General features: G+C 33.5%; 1 protein-coding gene across 1 annotated transcript in view; it reads left to right on the top strand.

Moving 5' to 3' along the window:
- Positions 1-8,598: 8,598 nt before the first annotated feature.
- Positions 8,599-21,592, top strand: part of LOC143223313 (protein phosphatase inhibitor 2-like) — a 35,077-nt gene continuing 22,083 nt past the window's right edge. Inside the window, exon 1 of the mRNA XM_076451145.1 lies at positions 8,599-8,756. Within this exon, the coding sequence (XP_076307260.1) occupies positions 8,674-8,756 (83 nt within the window). The 5' untranslated portion in view covers positions 8,599-8,673. The remainder of the gene's footprint in view (positions 8,757-21,592) is intronic.

The raw sequence follows: 21,592 nt of genomic DNA, 5'->3' as shown, positions 1-21,592 counted from the left end.
TAGACATGTACTTAATTCATAGGATTTAAGAAAAAAAAAACTACAATTAATTTTTTGTTTAACTGGTACACAAGTATGTTTACGGTCATGGATAAAATACTTTATCTATAGGCAAAGGAAGACAGTTTGTGGTTCAAAAACGTATGATCAAAATATTTAATTCTAAATTTATTGAACACGAGCTATTTTATTTTTTAATGATATGCTGTGAAAAACTAAAAATAACTGCACAAAGAGAAATGAACAACTTTATCGTTGAATATTATAATCTCAGTATATTAAATGAAATATAAATGTAGTTATAACAAAAATATTAAGCATTATTGGTAACTTTTTTGTTTGTTTTAATTTCGTATCCAATTTATTGTATTTGACAACAAGGTTGATACACAGTTTTCTTTTTTAATTCAGATATGTTTTAAAATACAAACAATAACGCAATTTACAAAACGGTTATTATAAATAATTTACATGAAAAAGCTTTATAAAAAATATTGAGTCTGCTATCTGATATGGAACTTCCTTAGTATCTTATCAAGGGTTCACGATGAGCGAATTAATTTCGAGTTGATGTAAGTACAATCCACTTAACAACGAGCTAGCTTTGTATTATTATTTCTTCGCCAGTCACATGCCGAGTTTTCTACCAGTGAAGTTTTGTGATGTTTTCGTAAAAATATGAATGTATTATGCGACTTCACTGAAGTTAAATCGATAACTTTCCTGGTCAAATATTTGAGGTACAAGATTAATAAGCATTAATCATAATTATAGCTTCCAAGGTTTAATGTACTTCAACTATAGCAAACCCATAATATATACTGTCTTGGCGCGTCGTGTTGGCTATATTTATAGGTGTAAGGAGAGTTTCTCGAAATTTCATTTACGCAACAATATTGGTTTGTTTTGAATTTTCCGCAAAGCTACACGAAGGTTATCTGCGCAAGCCGTCCCTAATTTAGCAGTGTAAGAGTAGAGGGAGGGCAGCTAGTCATCACCACCTACCGCCAGCTCTTGAGCTAGTCTTTTACCAACGAATAGTGGGATTGACCGAAACATTATAACGCCCACACGGCGACAAAATCAACACCCTGGTGCGGGCAAATCGACGTCTGACTGTCAGGAGCTTGCTGAAGAGTGTGGGATATCAGTTGGATCTTGTTACGAGATTTTGACCGAAAAATTGAAGATGCACCGCGTTGCTGCGAAATTCAGCCCTCAGAACTCGCGAGTTTTCGGCCAAACACTCGATCACTGTTCTTCCCCAGCCCCCCTACTCACCTGACTTTGCTTCTTACGATTTTTTCTTGTTCCCCAAACTCAAAAGACCCTTGAAAGGAAGAAGATTTGAGACGATTCCTGAGATCAAGGCAAATGCGACGAAGGAGCTGGAGGACATTACAAAAGAAGCGTACCAGGACTGTTTCAACAAGTGGAAACACCGTTGGGATAAGTGTGTGCGTTGGGGAGGAGAGTACTTTGAAGGAGTCCCAGGCCTGTAACTTCTAAATAAAGTACATTTTGTTTTATGACGTCAGTCCGCGTATTTTTTGAACAGCCCTCGTACATACAGACCGACGTACAAAGTATATATATTTCACGTATAGAGAATTACGGAATTTGAAGTTATTGGTCACTTTCAAGAAGATTCATAAAATAAATTCTCTCGACCCAAAATGTGTTCTAATAATTAACAATTTTGAGTAGAAAGTGACAATGTACATGCCGAATATAAATGTAAGTTACAAGCATAGAAATAATAATTTAACATACTAACTGGGACCAACACTAAAAATACAACAGAAAAAACACAATTAGTACATGTGAATAAAATTTATTTGTTTAGCAGAAGACATAACAATCGAATTAAAGGTGGACGTTCAGAAGACATGTCCATTCAATATTCGCTCGACTCGTAATCTGAGGGTCGCAGGCTTGAATACACGTCACGCCAAACATGCTCGCCCTTTCAGCCGTGTGGGCGTTATAATGCTACGGTCAATCCCATTATTCGTTGGTAAAAAGAGTAGCCCAAGAGTTGGCGGTGGGTGGTGATGACAAGCTGCATTTCCTCTGGTCTTACACTACCAAATGAGGAACGGCTAGCGCAGATAGCCCTCTAGCAGCTGTGCGCGACATTCAAAACAAACAAACCATTAAATATTAAAAATATTTTTCATTTACAATCAGCTGTTACTCACATACAATTACAATTCAAAAATAAAATGTAATTTGAAGGTTTTGTTTGATAATTCAGTTTAACAAAGTGAAGCATTTTGTGTCAAATAGGATAATATTGTTCACACTGTGATTTGACAAACGTGTTATATCATTTTCCTTAATAAACAACAACAAAATAATAATGATAAAACAACGGACATCGCGCTTTTGTTTTCTTAGATCTCTTTCAAAACCTTATTGAAATTGGATATACTAATATTACAAAAAATGTCAGTCGTTTCGGTTGTTGAAAAAATTGCAACATAAACACTAAATTACTCACTGACAAGTTGTAGTCTATGAGCCAGATCTCCAAAATTGAAATTTGATTACCAAACAGAGAAATAAACTAAACGTCACCGTATCTAAAGTGTTTGAAACTATGTAGTAGACATTTGAGATGCACAACTAATTTTACTTTTGGCAAATATTTATCAAAGTGACTGCCACTCCCTCAAAAGTAGAAATTATTTTTTTATCTGGGCATCTAAATCCAAAGTAACTTTTACAAAATGTATTTTAAATTAAGTTTAATTTGCAGCAATGTTTCTTTGTGAGAACTGAGTAATAAAAGCCCAGAACTACATGTCTGGTATTCCTGTCAGTGGGAAATCCAATTTTGTCTTAATATATCCATATAGCCTATATTGTTTTGGCTTTAAATCAACAGACTTTTTCCCACAGAAAAATTGATTGTCTACACTAACTGTCAAAATGGTTGGTTGGAGCACTCCAAGACTTCTGCGGTGACAAGAAAATCCAAGATGATCATCCGACATTTTTTCTTGATTTCCGACCGAGTTCAAAACCAATGAGCTTCTTCTAACAGGATTATCAACTGTCTGCACCATTCGCGAAAATTGATCGAGGATTTTCAGACTTATCACGGTAAGAATGAAATCCAATATAGCCACAACAACAGGCCTTATTGGATTTCATTGTCTGATTTAAGAATATATATATATATATAATTTAAATCAAAATTGATTGTTGAACCAGGTTCAAAACCAACAGGCTTCTTTTCACAGGCCTATACAATGTCCATGCCTAATTTTCTGATTATCAGATATAGCCTTCTCAAGCTACCACTGTGAAAATGGCGGAAGAAAACATGCATAATGCTAATGACTAGGACATAAAGCTTTTCAAGCTAAGAGACATGAGAATTGTTAATAAAAAAATTAAAATTGAAAGCGTGTTTAATTAATTAAACTGATACATATATTCATTCAGTACAAAGTTTATATTCTGAGATAAGCAAAACAAAAATCAAGCAGAATACTGGTACTATTTCAACCAACAAAATTCACAAAAATAACCAATGGATATAAATAGGTTGTAATGGAAGATGGCTGTAAGAGAAGAGAAAAGCTGGTACATATGCTGGTACAGGTAATTTGTTTCCACACTTCTCTGCAAATCTAGCCATTTATAATATATGTGTGATCAGTAGGGTGACACAGTCAAGGACACCTGCATGATAACAAACTGAGGAAGACTACTAAAAATGGGGAACGTGTCATCTAATTCACAACGAGATCATCACTGAGATTTGTTGCCCACCTGTTTTCTTCACTAGGGATATGAATATAAAGGAGTTAACGTACTTCAACGCCTGGTATATGGGAGTTGACGTACTTCAACGCCTGGTAATATGAACGACGTACGTATTGCAACAAACAGCACAGTTGAAAAGTAAACTCTTGAACAAGAACAATACTGAACATTTCATCCAGAAGGGCCCAAACCTTTCCGCGTGAAGCAAATGATTCCAGGAACTTTGGATCCCATATCATTAATCTCAATACTTTCAGTTTTCCAGCAAACAAGCTAACTGTATTATACCCAAAACATGAATGAAGACCTGTCACTGCTTTGCAAACATCACTTCATAATGCGTTAGGCAGTTTTTGTGACTTCAACAAGTCACACAGATGATGATATTGAGCTCCAAACCGGTGAGCACAGATAGCCTTCGTGCAGCTTTGTGCGAAATTCAAAAACAAACAAACCAAACCGGTGAACTTTGTACAAGAATAACTATTTATTTTTATTCCCAAACTTAGATATATACAGCGGCATGTTTACGGACTTACAACGCTATAATTCAAGTTTCGATACCCGTGGTGGGAAGAGCACATGTAGCTCATTGTGTAGCCTTGTGCTTAATTGCAAGTAGCAACTACTTAGCTATACAGAAGGGGGGGAATCAAATACAATTTCGCTTTAAATCTGGGTGGATAAACTATTCACAATATATTTTCGGTATAAAACAATCTATGAATACTTCTGCAACTATGTAAAATAATATGCTAGACAATGCCGTAAAGTACCTAAAGATTCACTTTGCTTTATGAACACAAATACTTCAACTATTTGCGAATGTATTATTGATACAATACATCAAGCTGACTGAAATAGCCCTAAAATCATTGACAAATACAACAACTACAAAACAGGAAACATTAAGAAAATTTTACTTGCTAAAAACAAAAACAAAAAAGTTTTAAAGAAAAACATGGGGTTAGAACTTAGTAATTTGCAGATTAAAGAATAAAAAACAACCAACCAGATTTCATCATTCTGGATTCAAGAAGCAGAGCCCTCTATATCAGTAACGTTTCTCTGTTTTATACACAATATACTGAAACAGACACAGAATAGATGTATTTGAAGTCTTACAGAAGAAAATTCAAGATTTTCAAATAAAAAATCCATCCAACCATTGTTTTAATTATGTTGTCTCTAATAATAAGCCAGTTGACCAAATAAAATACATTCGCGACGGATGAATAAAAATTAAACATTTTTGAGTATTTCTGGTCATTTCTCAACCTTATTTCGAATTAAGGTAGAAAAATGTAAACTAAAATATCTGTCATAGAAAAACAGACACGGGACTACAAAACATATTCATTTTATTCAGAGTACATTCAGCAGACGAACTGATTTAAATCAGAAAATATAACTGAGAGAACCTGACAACACTTTTTTCCAATTTGATGCCGTCTTCGTATTCTAGTCTATAAATTTGTGACTTTATACGAACCCATAAACCTCCTGCGAAACTTCAAGTATATAAAACACAGTTGCTCTAAATAGGTGATTTTTTCAACCTCTAGGATCTGAAGATTATATTTAATTATGGCTTTCTTAGATCTCAGAAATACAAGTAAACTGTTGTCCCTCTGTCAGATCTTCGCCTGTTCATTATCCTCTCATGAAACATTGTTCTTTCTGCTACTACTCAGGAAATTAAAGGAGTCATAGACAACGGTTTATAAATTCACATATTGGTATCCGTAGGATTACATCTGGAAAATATGGAGGTACTTCATATTTTGTTAAAGTAGTGGTAAAGTTTTATCGGTTGGCAGATAGTTCTCACAGGCGAAGCAGTAAATCTGGGGACTTATAAAAATAAAAACCGGGTGTCGATACTCGTGATAAGAATATCACAAACGATAACATATTGTTTAGCTTTGTGCTTAATTACAAATAAACAAACAAGCAGGGAAAAGTACATCTCGGCTGTTTCATTGAATATTCACACTTGGCCAAGAAGTCCTAAACACACAAGAATCAAGGTTCCAAAAGTCGTACTTTTCACTCCATGCCAGATCGTCCTCCTAAATTGCAATCTAATCCCAAGATAAAGATCCACCAAACATGAATCCATACCGTAGATCAACAAATTTTAACACCAGGTATAATTTTTGATATAAAATTTATCGCCAAAGCTCTACGTCCAACCATCAAACCCAGATAATCATTGAAACCTAAGAAAACCTGTTCAGAGGTTCCGGACCTTTAGGTATCGAATTCGACAATAAAGAAAAATACCAATGCTGTTGACTGTCGGTGCAAATTGCTAGAAACGCTATGTAAAATAAAACACCAAAGGTTTGTAGACAAGTTTAACAAAAAAAACAACAACAACAACTAAAGTTAAACGTACCGCGTAACATTTTATCATCTTTCAATTAGAAGGAAAGTCTATATTGTAAGGTCTCAGTGGAATATAATGAGTGATGCAAAACTAGGTACTGAAAATAATACAGATTTATTTCTGTAAGTGATTTTTTAAGTAGGTAATTCAATTCAATAATTAATTCTCTGGTTATAGTTAAACCAACATTTAAGTTTGCATAATTAACAATAATAATAATATACCTAATCAACTTCATTGTTCTTCTATACTGACGTAGAGATGTAAGATGTTGTCATCAGTTAGTGATGTGAGGAACTTTTGAGTTAGCGTTTCGAAACGTCGTCGTCACTTACCCGTTTCAGCAGCAGGTTATTTAAATACGAAAATTTGTTAACCAGTCTGCTAAATATGTCCTTTAAACAACTAATTTTTTTCTAGTTTCATAAAAGAAACGGAATAAATATTTGTTTACAGTACGTATACATATTTCTATTATAAGGTTTTTTTTACTAACTTGCATAATGACAAATAAAAATACTAGTTAACAACCAAGTCTGACATTCATTCATTGATATTTTGTTGTTAATGCCAAGTCCTAAACTCTACAGATGCTTCTGTAAATATGCAGTATCAAAAGTGTTTTAATATATATTAAATTATGACAACACTCAGTTTTTTTATATTTTGTAAATCATATTATACTAATTAAATTATCATGACTGTGCATGAATTATCTCAACGTGAGGATTTGTGATTGCCAGTTATATTACTTTAGACTCCGTAGAAATACAACTACATTGAAGCTGCTCTAATAGTTGTAAGAACATAGCTATCTTATCACTTCTCCAATTTTCCATACGAAGCCAGCTCTTTCATATTGCTCTTTCCTCTATAGGAAGACAGCTATGTTATAACTGCTCTAAACTCAGTAATAAGCCAGCTATGTTACAGTTGCTTTAGACTCCATAAGAATTAAACTATGCTAACCTCTTTCTTATATTAATACGAACCTAGCTATGTTAACACTTCTATAATTTCGTATACGAAGCAGTCTTTTTTATCACTGCTCTAACCTTTATATAAAGTCAGCTGTGTTATAAGTACTATAAACGCAATACAAAGCCAACTACGTTAACACTGGTCGAAACTTCAAACAAACATAATTGTGTTTAAACAAATCAAAGCTCCATGTGAAGTCACTCACGTAAAAAAACCCAACAAAAAACAGACGAGGTCAGTCTTAAACTATATCTCGGCAATGGCCTGGTGGGTTAGGGCGTTCGACTCATAATCTGAGGGTCGTGGGTTTGAATCTCCGTCACATCAAACATGCTTGCCCTTTCAACCGTGGGGACATTATAATGTGATGGTCAATCCCACTATTCGTTGGTAAAAGAGTAGCCCAAGAGTTGGCGGTGAGTGGTGATGACTACCTGCCTTCCCTCTAGTCTTACACTGCTAAATTAGGGACGGTTAGTGCAGATAGCCCTCATGTAGTTTTGCGCGAAATTCAAAGAAACAAATATAAACTGTACTAGTTGGTAAATCCTAGTAACTTTCTAACTTCCACCGTTTCAAAGTACTATTTATCGAGACTAACTGTTCACTTGCATAAGTAAACATTTCACGAGTGCAAATAATAATGTATATACTTTGGAAGTCAAATAATTAATCAGAAGAAAATCTATAGATAAAGTTCTAATTTCGAAATTTCAATGTCTTTAACACACTGAATGCTTTTATTACTCAGAGTGTCGACGTTTTGTGCCTCTTAATAGATTACGCTCGTTTATTAAACAGTAATAACTCGTATGAACTCTCAAATCAGACTGATGTTCGAGTTTTGGTCCATAAGAGATGAAAAACAATGACAAACTAAGATGTTTGACTTTTCATTATAGGAAAGACCTGTAATAAACTATTGCAATATTATTATAATATTATAATAATTATTATAATAAACCTGAAATAAACTATTTCACTTTCCTGAATGTTTCTGTTTGCTTTAATGCGGCGAAAACAAAAGCATACCTGAAAAAGTCATCATTTAATCCAGATCAATTTTATTATTAGGGGGAGGGGAGGTATTATGTTAGTGATAAAAATTACTCAGAGTTAGTGACCTTGATGCAAGGTTACTTTAGTCACTTACCCAACTGCCATATCTTATAACTGATAAAAGGTTAATAACAAACATAATGTAATATTCCCATTAAAAACTAATTTGTTTTGCTTCCCTGATGTTCGCCGACTTTCTTTTTCCCAAATGGTTTAGCAAATTTCGTATTATGAATTATTAAATTTCTCACCCTGTTTTGTAAATATCTTACAAAGGAAACATACACACAAAATGGTGTTTGAAGGTATTGTGCCTTTAAGCAGTCTTGATATATATTCTTATTTTGATACTGAGTAATTACACTACAAACACGATCTCAGATCAAAATTAAAGAACGCCATAACTACTAACGTTTGAAATTTCACCACAGGGTGGGGTTAAATGGTTATCTTGAGAAATCGTGATGGCGGAGTTATTGTCGAAGAAACCTGCGAAGAGCATTTTAAAAAGTTCTACTAGTTTCGAGCAGCCAGAAACTCAGAAACTGTATGTAACATATATATTTTAAAAGTATTTTAATTAGCTTCTTTTATTTTTTACCTTTTGCTATTACCAATTTATTTGGTATGATACCGCTTGTGCTTGTACTGTTGCATCATTAAACATTAGTGTTAGTAATAATAGTATTAATATTGAATCACTAAGCCTACACACTGAAGTAGTGAAAGTTCAAATGTAGTCCTTAAACATCACTAGTTTTTACTGGTACGTTAATGATGCAGTGGTTATGTGCAAGAGAGGATCAAAAGTCTATCAGTTTTGGAAAACAAATTTCTTGACATTTTAAATATTTGTGTCATTAACTCTCATCGTGTGTACTATAAAATTAAATATACTATACTGCTTCTAGCACAGTTGCCCTGATTTTCGAAAAATACGTACTTTCTCTTTTTTCCCGTTCCATGTTTCGATAGGTTAAAAATATATTTTATGATTTGTGAAAAAAAAACGCCTTATTTTGAAAATAAAATACTAACCTGTTTTAAATTGGGGCTTTATGCGTGTTGTTTTCCTTCACTGACAAGGATAAATAGGCTTTTTTGGAGAATATTTACATTATCTTTATAGTTATGCCTGTATGAGTATCTGTTGTGGTGAACAGAATAAGCTTAACTCTATTTCTCTCAGCCATCCTCAAATATTAAAATTTGAAACGTATGTGTATGTAATATTATGTTGAATTTGCTTTAATATCAGTTTGATGTATGAAATATACTACAAACAAAATGCAGTGTTGTAATTTATAATGCTTGTTTATTTTTTTAATTTTGCACAAAGCTACATGAGGGATATTTGCACAAGCAATCCCTAATTTAGCATTGTAAGACTAGAAGGTAGGTAGCTAGTCATCACTATCCACTGCAAACTCTTGGGCTACTCTTTTAGCAATGAATAGTGGGATTGATTGTAATATTATAATGTTCCTATGGCTGAAAGGGCAAGCATGTTTGTTGCGATGGGGATTTGAACCTACAACCCTCAGATTACAAGTCAAGTGCCCTAACCATCTGGCCATGCTGGACCAATTTATAATGCCTTACTCTTTTTATGTAGTTTTTTTTTAGGCTAGGTATACTGTTTGTTTTTTAATACGTGACATTATAATTCTGCATACATTTATTTTGTGTGTTAGATTAAATATATGATTTATTAGTAATGTATAATTAATGATCTATAACTAATTAAGACTCCAATGCTATATTCTAAATTAAATGTTATCTTAAACTTATTAAAAATAATACATTTGTATGGAATTTATTACTGTACTGTATATGTTACTGATAAAATTACTGATTTGGTTAACAGGTGATAATTGTGTATATCAATGTAAAATTGTCATCTTATATGCCTTCACATGAGGGAAGTGTGAGGTGTGCAGTGAATGCAATGGACAAACAAGCAAGAAAACAAATTTTGAGTTTTATATGTGGATTATTTTGAGTATTTGGATCATGTGTAAAATTGGAGTGTAATTGTAATGTAAATATTAATGTTCTCAAGAACTCTGGTAAAGATTGACAGTTATGTTTAAGACATAATCACTTTTGGAAATTTCTACTTGAAAAGTAATAGTACAATTAAAGATTAATTTTATCTTATGGGCATTATAAATGATTATGAAACATTTCAGTTGGATGTTATTGTAATGTGTACTACTAATAACTTATAGGTAATATTGTGAAGAATCAAACATTTACTGAAATAAATTAAATATTAGTTACTATCTAGGTAGTAATCTGAAATATATTTTCTGCTTTATCACAATTTATGTGAAACAAATATAGAAAGACCTTTAATGAACAATTGATGTTAACATAATGTTTCAGGACCTGTTGATCCATTTTTGCAGTTCCATCCTCTGAGCCAAAGGAAAACTAGATAAATAAAGCTTTTTTTTATATAAGCTCTTAAATTTACTGCCTCCACAATATCCGAAGGCAATCCATTCCAAATGCCAACCACCCTGTTCGAAAAATCAAACTTAACTGTAGGTGACTCCTACCTTTCCAAAATTTATACTTATGTCCCCTAATCCTGGTATTTTCACTGTTAAGTAAGGGAAAAAAATGCTACATCAATATTGTCAATTTCATTTACACTTTTGAACACCTTAGTCATATCCCTCTTAATTCTTCTTTCTTCAAGAGAAAACAATTTGAGAAATTTCAACCTCTCCTCCTATTACAATTCCTCCATTCCTGGCACCATGAGTAACCATTTCTAACATTAAATTCAGTGTCTTTCTAAAGTAGGATTTCAAGATTAAACAGTATTTCAGATGTGGTGTAACCAGTGACGTGTATAAGGAAATTATAACTTCTTTAGACTTTATTCAGTATTTCTGTAGATACAACCCAAAATCCTATTTGCCTTACCATGAGCAACAGTACACTGCTTGGATGATATTTGGAGTCTGATGAACTATTACACAAAGGTCCCTTCTTTCATAACACTGTTAGGGTTATTTATATCCGAATTATACTTTTATTATTTAAATTATGATAACCCACGTACATTGTTTCATTTATTATAATTAAAACCCATCTGCCATTTATTTGCCCAACTCACTAAATGGTCTAAATAACTTTGTGAATCAGCAGCATTCTTTTCACAATTAGCAGCACCCAAGACCTTAATATAATCTGCACATTTAAGTAATTTATTGACCATTCTTTCACTTGTATGATTGATGTAAATCAAGAAGAGCAAAGGTCCTAAGTCTGAACCCTGAGGTTATCCACTTGTGACATTAATCTGCTTTGATAGAAGTTCATTTATGACAATCTTCAGCTTTCTTGCATCCAGTCACTCTTCTATCCAATTTGCTAATTTACACTCCATACCTATAGAGATAATTTCTTTTATGTGGCACTTTGTTAAATGCTTCCTGAAAATCCAGATACATCAATTCCACACTCTTATCATATACATAAGCAGTAACCTTTTCCAAGAAGTTTAAAAGACTTGTAAGTCAAGATTTTCTCTTAGTGAAGCTATGTTGACTATTCAATAAAATTCCAAACTTGGTTAAATGATTGTGCAAAGCATCTTCTGTCAGACTTTTCAAAACTTTTCTCACAGCTGATGTAAGACTAATGGGTCTATAGTTACTTGGACAATTTTTATCACCTCCCTTGAAAAGAGAAATGACATTAGCTGACTTTAATTCCTCTGGTATCTGGTATCCCACTATTCAAGAGCTGATTTAAAAAAAGAAAAGAAAAAGAGTAGCAAGTGGCTCTGTATCACTTCAAAACCATTGAGGAAATATTATTGGCCCAGAAGACTTGTTTACAAGTTTTTTATATTTCCAAATTTTTTTCTTAACCAGCTGGAAATTAATGCAGTAATCTAGTTCAGTTTTGTTTTCATCTATTAACTGTTCAACATCCAAGATGTGGTATACTGCTTAAATTTTCTTTAATAAAAAAAAAATTTAAAGATCCAGCCATCTCATAATGATCAGATATGAGCCTCCCTTTATCATCCCTACCCCAATTTTATTATTTTGTTTACCCTTAACGTATTTAAAGAAATCATTACTGTTGATTTTTACACTTGGAGCCACATTTTCTCGTACATTCTTTTTGATGTCCTAATGTCCTGTTTCATTAACTTTTTTGATGTTCTATAACTTCTAAATCTGTTATACCAGTCATATTAAATTTCTTAAATTTATGCTGCTTTTCTTTAATTTTATCTCATACTTTTTGTCAGTCAGTCTGTTTTAACTTGCAGCTAACCATTTCTTTCTATAAGAAATACATTTACTCTGGATATTTAAAATAGCTCAGCTTCCCAATTCATAACAGATATTTCTTGTGGAGAAAATGGATAATGATATTTCTTGTTGCATCTATTTGTAATCAAAATATCATTATCCGTTATCTCCACTTGATATCCTTAACTTCAACGTTTTAGATATAAAGCCACTCCTGTATCTCTCTTTAGTACTCTGTCCTTATTAGATAACCTTTAACCCTGTATCTCAAAGACATTTGTTATCAGAATCATTTGCATTTAACTGTGTTTGTTATTCTCATTATATGTTGCCAGTATTGTTGTGTAAATGTTTTTGTTTGCTTTTTCAAAGTAGCAACAGTATCATTTTGCAAGAAGTGTATTTTATAAGTTGTAACATATATATGTGCTATATTATAATGGAAACCTTTTTTTAATATTCATTATCATTTCATAATCAAATTAATTTGTTATAAATAATATAAGAAATCTAAAGATTAGAAAGAAGGTAAAGTGATTATAGGCAGTTTCAGAGTTTGAATGTGTTAGTTTTTTTTTTATAGAATTTCAACTGTTTGTCAGTTACAGCACGCCATGTTTTTAAATTTGATATATTGAATTGTGTCACAGTTGTTAGAATATTAATTAAAGCAAATTGATACTTTTTGATGACTATGAGAAAAACAGATGCCAACCATTATGATTTGAGCGTAAGCATTACGATTTTGGTGTATATGTTACGACTATACACTCATACAGACAAATATTATGACTTGTTGCAACTCCCAAATCATTATATATTATATAGGCCTATAAATAAAGTGATAAATTGTTCCCCCAGGGCTTCAAAGGGGTGAAAAGAAATGTTATAGTGAGATACAAATAAATTTTGATAATAAATAAAAGACATAATCCAAATGGCTACTTGGGATAATCATGTTTGTGCTTGAAATAATAAAATATTTGTATCACCGACGCCTACCCATAGTTTGAGTGCGGTGCTTCTCCATATTGGGTACGTGGGGGAATCCATAGTTACGTCATCAGTGCTTATCAGCCAATCAGTGCTCACGTAGATGGGTATTTCTCGTTTTCTAAGCAGCATAGAAACACCAATGCGATTGTTCACAAGATGGAAAAAAAGAGGCCTCGTTCACCAGATTGTCTTGTTTCTGTCAAATCTGAAAGGACTAAAAGTGTGAATCAAAAATTTGGGAAAGAGTATAGTGCAAAATATCTGGTAATTGCATCAAAAGTCAGTGACAGTCATGCGTTTTGTACAGTTTGTCACATCGATTTTTCTGTGGCACATGGCGGGATAAACTGTTGTTCCAGAAATACAAAATCAGCATTTCACCAGCAAAAGGCTGAGGCGAAGACAAAAACGATGTAGATAACGACATTTATAAGTAAGAATTCAGAATATGAAACCATAAATGCAGAAGTGGTGTTCACGCAATTCGTCATTGCTCATAATTTACCCCTAGCTGTAGCCGATTGTGCAGGACATCTATTCAGAAAAATGTTCCCAGACTCTGATATAGTGAAAAAATATGGTATGTTTGTTACTCTGAACTAATAAAAGACATAATTTCAAAATAATTTTTTAAAATTTATTTACCAAATACACAAAACCCAGTAATAAATAATAATAGTTATAATAATAATATAATAAGAAACAGCTTAAAGACATTGGTCAGGCCAAGTAGCCACAAATGATAAAGGGCTCTGTCTACAATCATTACGCTCAGTCATTTGAAATGGTTGGCATCTCTGGAAAAAGATAGCAAGTATGTGTAATTAAATAAGAAATATATATTTGAATTTTATTACACAAGTAATCACAGCACAGTTATAATTTTATTGAAATGAGTTATGTTAATAATATTGAACTTTTCAGTACATTAAAATTGGAATTTCTAAGCAGTTATTTATTTATTGACATATTATTATTGCTTTTTTTTAGATTTTTTATAGATGTACAGTGAATATTTTGATTATAATAACTTACTTTCTGCTGTGTAATCAGGAATGATTGTTAATGAACTTTCATTTTAAAAGATCTATTTTACTTTTATAAGAAAAAACAATTATTCAAATATGGAAAAACTACATATGTTATTTCTGTTGTCTGTCGTTTTGTATCTTATTTGAGACTTGATGTAATCATGAATAGTTTCAACATTTGAAGAAAATGATTATTTTCAGAGCAAAAAGCCTGGCATGGCATGACCTGTTGGCCAGGCTGCTTGACTTGCAATTTGTATTTTATGGGTTCAAATCCCCATCATCAAACCTATTTGCTCTTTAGGGTTGTGTCAGGGCCAGCCACCTGACTGTAAAAATTTTTATTCAACCACAAATCTAGATGGGATTGAAGGGTTTTCAGCAGATACATGTACTCATTTTTTTTTCTACATTGGCTTGCCTATTTTCCTTGGCCTTGTCACTTGTTTTTGAATACTGGATTTCCTTTTCTTGGTACATTCTCAGCAGGTTTATCTTCTTTTGTCACATTTTGGGCATTCTGAATCTTTTGGCAAATTGGCTATCTTGACAGAATTCTCCAATGGAGTGGTCTCTTACTCCTGAAGTGTTCTGGTAGTTATTTTCCCAGCTGGTAGCCTTTCTTCTGGATGAATTTTGCCACTCACCTCAATACAGAACTTCTCTTCTAATTCTGTATCCTTCAACTTTAGTGATGGATGCCTTCAGTCAAGATTGGAGCAATATTTACTTGTATACTTATTCTCCCATCCATCTTCATTTCATGCTTTCTCTTATACAAACTGCTCTGTGTTGAGTCCTTCTCATCTCCCCATTCTTACCTGCACAAACATGATTTCCATTGTTGAACCTTCTTTGATCATCTCGTCCACTTTTCCAATTCCTTCTATGATAGCCTCAGTCTTCTTTCATCAAGCTATATTTTTATACTGTCTTTGTAAGTGAATTTTGCCATGCCACTTGTTAGATAATCCAGACTTTTTGCACATGTAGCCTTCCTTGTTTCATGCTCGTCTGCTCTTCTTTGGTGGTTTACCAGCATAAATGGAGTTTTTAACTTTCACAACAAAGTGTTCCTCATCTCTCAGATGTTTTTCTCTTTTAGACAATGGTTTATCTGTTTTTACCATTGCAGGTTATAGGGTGGTCTTGATCATTACCTACTGTTTTTTTATGTGGTACTCTTTCCACTCACAAGATTAGCTTTTCTTGTTTTGTGCTGCTGTCTATTTGTGAACTTTTTTGAATGTATACCACATCTTTAACTCTTCCTGTGTTTGAATTCAAAGTTCCAATATGTGTTTTACATAAATCACTATGCTTCACCTCTACATCAATAGGAGAGAACTACTATCAGGCTATTCCTTCTATGCTCCACCACCAAACTGTCAGTCTAGTTTGGTAGTGCTGAAGTGCAGATATTTTTCTTTCAGACAGTTATTACCTCAGAAGTGGTTTAACTTTCTTTAACTTAGTTCAAATTAACTTCATTCAAGTTTGTTTAACTTCCTTTCAGTTTTCTAGGAGAGCATTTGATTTATCTGTATTTGCTGTAAATTGTATGCTAGATTCGTATTGTGCATGCATTCTGAAGTCACTGTTACCACTTTGGGTGCATGTCACTTATCTGTTCCTACATTTTTGGCCATAGGCATGGGTGACTAATCAGGTGATCCCCTTTGTTCAGTGAAACACTATATGAAATGTCTGTTGTCTTCTGTTTGTGCCCTTATTCTTCCTGTGCTTTTCAAACCTTTTGCAGCCATATGCTGACTATAATTTTGGTCTCCCTACTTTGAAGTTCACTGTGCCTTCCTATATCTCCCTGAGGATTTTATTCAGCCATTGTCAGTTTTCTCAGAGCTTATGTCTCACATATGTGTTGTTTTATGCTGTTGTATTTTGTTTCTTCTCCATTTTATTCAGGTTTTTGGAGATGGCATTGATATGCCTATCTCCAGTGGGTTTCAGGTCAGTTTGTCCTTGTAACTTTTCAGGCAGGCTCCCACATACTGGACAATCAGTTGTGGTTCAATTTACCAAATTGAGAGGATGGGTTCCCTTACTCTTCAGTCTTTGTTTGTGTTGGAGAAGGCCCATACACTGGTGAAAGTCCCATTTCCTCCACTGTGGCCTTCGTTACATCTATTTATGGATGTTTCCATTTAGAGCTGGAGATGCATGGGTTGATTGATGAGAGGTTTCAGGCCATTGGTTTGTGGAGGAGATTACTCTTCACATCATTGCCCTCAAACTTCAGACTGTTTGTCAGACATTTCTACCATATGGTTTTTATAAATCCCTCGGGGAGCACAAGGCCCTGTTCCATGTGTTCTTGCACTATGGATCTTCTTTCTTATACCCATGTATATTTGTTTTTTGAATTTTGCACAAAACTACATGAGGGATATCTGCACTCCATATATATTTAATTCTGTTAATGACTTGCTGCATCATGGTTGCTTTCCCTCTCTTAGTCAGTCTTTTTTCCTCTTTGGAATTTGTTTATCCCAGGTGTGATCCCTGCATCCTGCCATTTTTGATGGCTCTATTTGCACTTGGGTATATCCCTTATTGATGCATATGGATTCCACTCTATGGCATGTGTTGTCTGACCAAGTATTTTCCTGTACTCTGAATTTATTCCACTTAGATGGCTGTAACCATTTGCAGACATCCTTCCATCAAATTTGTTCTTATGCCATGTTGATTCCTATATTTTCTTGGCTATGCAACATTCATCTTTGAGATGGGTGTTTTACAAGACCACATGTAAATTCCTTGTGAAACCTGCTTTATAATTTGTCTGTCCTGGATCACACCACCAATGGACAACATGGGTAAAATAAAAATGGGTTGATGCTCATTCTTCGATTGAATAAATCAGTGTGGTCTGCTTTTAAAAACAGTGTTTTATGATCACTCATTGCATTATCTTAGCTGTTGCAGTTTCTGTAGACTCCCCAGAATACTTTTTCTCCCTTTCTTCCAATGTAGTGTGGTGGAGCCTTTTCCACTTACCAGTTTCAAGCCACTAGGATGGTTGACCATGGATGCAACCATTCAGGTCAGAGTAGGGCAGTGGGTTATGCTGGTGTAGTAGGAGTTACAAGATCCTCCAGATGGGTTATTTTTTTTTGTTCAGTTGAGATGCCAAAGTGCAGTTCACACCTCTGATTGGGTGCTATCCTCCTACCTTCATGTTGATGTCAGTACCCAGAGAGACTTAGGTTTTGGAGATCTAGTGAACTAATTACATCAGTCCTCACTCATGTTTTTGGTTATTCTTCTTTCCCTCTTGCTTGCTCTTTTACATAGTTGGTTACAGAAGGTCTTTGTAGCATGTTTTTGCTTCTGTCCTGAGTTTTTGCTTCATTTTGAGGTTGTTGACAACCTGCATCATTTCAAACAAGTTCATGGTCATAGAGGTAGAGTGCATGCAATGAACTTCAGATTTTGGGTTAATACAGTCTCAGGTCTCTGGTATTAGGCCACCCTGTGTATTCCTGGAATCTTCTGATAGGTTTCTTCTAGACTGTTGCACTTGAGGTGGAAATGGTATAAGTTCTCATCCTACCCTCTCGAAAATGTTGACACCTGGTGAGTGAGATTTTGGATGTTGTTGACTTGTTGAATGGGGTTTGTTGCACCCTAGCCACTCTACACCTTGGGGTATATGATCTTTTACCCACTTTCTGATGTGGGATTGGGTGATTCTACTTTTTTATGTCTCTTTGTTGTACCATCAGTTCCCACACAATGTGCTTTCTTGTTCTGCTATGCCCTTCTGATGTTATCACTTTTCGTGGTGAAGAGAAATTTGTTCAGATGTGGTGCTGTGTTTCTCCTCAAATCTTCTAATCTGTTCTTCTCAGTTAAAGGATGTCATTCAGACACTTTTGGGGGATATGCCTTTGCTTTCCTCACACATCTTGTGAGAATAGGGAGAGTAGTGTATCTGAAGTTATAATTTTCTTGAATGAAAATGTATTTCCAATGGGATACTTCCCTCCTCTCATGCTTTCCATTCTTCCTCCCCACTATCTTCAGGTGTTTGCATCTTATGCCAAACTTTGAAATGATAGCTGAGTGTTGGTGCATAGAGGGAGTCACATGAGAGAAACTTTGGATTCCAACAGTAGGGTTGAAGGTGTGTGGTATGCATTCAAAAAAGTTCATAAATAGATAACAGCACAAAACGAGAAAGCTAACCTTGAGAGCTGAAGGAAGTACCTAACAGAAATATTTTCACTTAGGAAAATTATAACCTTCCTTCTCACATTTTATTTTTTCTTCTCCCTTCTGTTTTGCTTCTTTTGCATGATTTGTCTGTTTTGCCCTGTTCTCTTACCAGATTGGATTTTCAGTGTTGTTTCTCATGCCCTTTGAACCTATAGCCTCATGCTCTATGTACCACCTCACCCTCAAGACACATTTCTTATTTCTTTTTACATGTAGTGGTTGTTGGTCTGATATTGGTGCAGTTGACATCTCCTGTGTTCTTTATCTAGATTGTAGTATTTTTTTCTACCAAGACCTTGGTTGTTCATAAAGGGAACATAACCTTTACTTCTATTTCCCTTCCTTTCAGTGTTATATGAATAATCTTGTATATATTTCAATACACACACACACACAATAAGTAGTTTATGTTATTTACACAGTGTACTTATTGAACTGTATTTTTAATGCTTCACTTAGTTGGAGACACAAAAGGTAAGTTGTTTTTTTAAAATAATATGCAAGAATTCTATAATATTGGTTTTTAATACTTGTATAATATAAAATTAAAATTAGCATTAAAAAGATTTTTACAACAATTTTACAATGTTTGAAACTAAAGTACCAAGTATTTTGTTGAGTCAAATAACATATTTCCAATTCTCTGTTTTTTTGTGCTATAACATAGCAATTGTTAATTTTTATCCTGATGTATGGGAAAGTAAATGAAATTTTCTACTTTATATCTATAAATCTTTTCAATTTTATTCATCTGCATTTTGTTTTTCAAGTGGCAGTTATTTGTAAACTTTGGTTTTAAAGAAGTGTTGAATAGTTTTGATTAGTCTAACAAATCTTAATCACTTTTAATATAGATACAGTATACAAACTTAAGATAAATAAACAAATCAAGTTAAAATTTATGTACATTTGTATTAACCAATTCAATAAAACTGTATACTCACTCTTAAAAGGAAGTATCATAGGTATATGCATGCTTGTAATTAATTATATTTGTCATTAGACTTCCATATTAGGTGTCTTTAACAATGGATATGAGATGTGTGGTGTGATTGAAGTACTAGTATACGTACTTACAGGGAAAAAATGTAAGGGAACAAATAAAGAATGTAGTGTTAAAAGTAATGTGTAATACTATTATCTTGTGACAAAGGTAATTATACTCCCACATTTTGCCAGCAAAGGCATTCACACATGAACAATTGTTATATGTGTGTGTTTCAACAACATAGTTTGAAAACCTTATTTATTCATGATGAATTTCTTTTTGTCTCAAACATTATGTTTGAGTTATAGTGTTACAAATGTAAATACTGTTAGCATATAATTATCCACTCATATAAAAGTTCTCTCAGAGCAGTTAAAAATTTTGGTTTAAGTGTACTTGTATAGTGCAACAAAACCAGGGAGTGGTATAAATAAATAGGCTTAGAGTGTAAAAAAGAATTGGCACTGATTGTGTGGAATGTAGACTGAATTTTTGTTTTCACTTTTGTAGTACATGTACAAAAATATTTCTGTATTTGAATGTGTGTTTTAAAGGTTTAGGAACTTTCAGGTGTTGTGCTTTAATGAGAAGACAATTTTTGTTGAACCTACGAGTTTTTGTACAGTTGAAGTACATTTATACATTTCACTTAAAAATATTACTGAGTTATTTTGGATTTTAGTAGATATGGGTATTTATCTTACATATTTGCAATGCTGGATTAATACAACTCTTATTGGACTGTAGCCTCTGGTGCCCAAAGGCTTTGGAAACTCCATTAATCTTGAAGAAATGTTTAGCCTTGATTAAGGACACTAGATTATGTTGAGTTAGTTAAAAATTTTAACAGGCAGTTTAAACTTTTACATACCTAGAACATCCTATATCCCTTCTACTTCCAGGTACACATTGCTTGACAATGAGCACTTCTATGTCACTCAGGTATCACAAAAGGAATTGAATGCTGTTTCAAAATAATGTAGAAAAATTAAACTATAAGTACTTGCTTTAAAAAAGAAAAGATGTTTTGGCAAAAGTTCTTATGTGAAATATTTTTGGTTACATTGATATGCTTATATAATACATTTGCTCTTGGACTTGCTTTAGGTTTAATCCAGCTCTATATTTGCAGTGATTTTTGGATCAGATTATACATGTATCATGCACACACACAAACAAATGTAGGATTCACATGCCCTTGGGGATATATAGGAAGCAGATTTAATCATCTTGCAAAGCACAATTAAAATGCTATTAAGCAGAAAAGAAATCGGAAACATTGTTAAACAAGTTAAAAAAAAACAACGCTACAGGAGAAGGTAAATAAACCTCATCTGTGGAAGTTAACATTTCATTTTTCATAATAGTTACATATCACTATAAAGTTTGCACACCTAAGATGACTAGCTCAGTACATTCTGCTAAATAAGTAAATTGAAACATATCTTTATTCTAAGAAAGTAATGAGCATTTTTGATGGTATAAAATGTGATGAGTTTTATAAAGTAGCAAAGATGCCAACCATAACGATTTGAGCTTAATTATTATGATTTTGGTGTATACATTACGACTAACGCTCATACAGACGAATATTATGACTTGTTGCAACTCCCAAATCATTATATATTATATAGGCCTATACAATAAAGTGATAAATTGTTCCCCCAGGGCTTGAAAGGGGTGAAAAGAAATGTTCTAGTGAGATACAAATAAATTTTGATAATAAATAAAAGACATAATCCAAATGGCTACTTGGGATAATCATGTTTGTGCTTGAAATAATAAAATATTTGTATCTCCGACGCCTACCCATAGTTTGAGTGCGGTGCTTCTCCATATTGGG

This window comes from Tachypleus tridentatus, chromosome 8 (genome assembly GCF_004210375.1).
Source record: "Tachypleus tridentatus isolate NWPU-2018 chromosome 8, ASM421037v1, whole genome shotgun sequence".
Classification (NCBI taxonomy): domain Eukaryota; kingdom Metazoa; phylum Arthropoda; class Merostomata; order Xiphosura; family Limulidae; genus Tachypleus; species Tachypleus tridentatus.
Note: the sequence above shows the minus strand (reverse complement) of the source record. Positions and strands in the feature narration are given on the sequence as shown.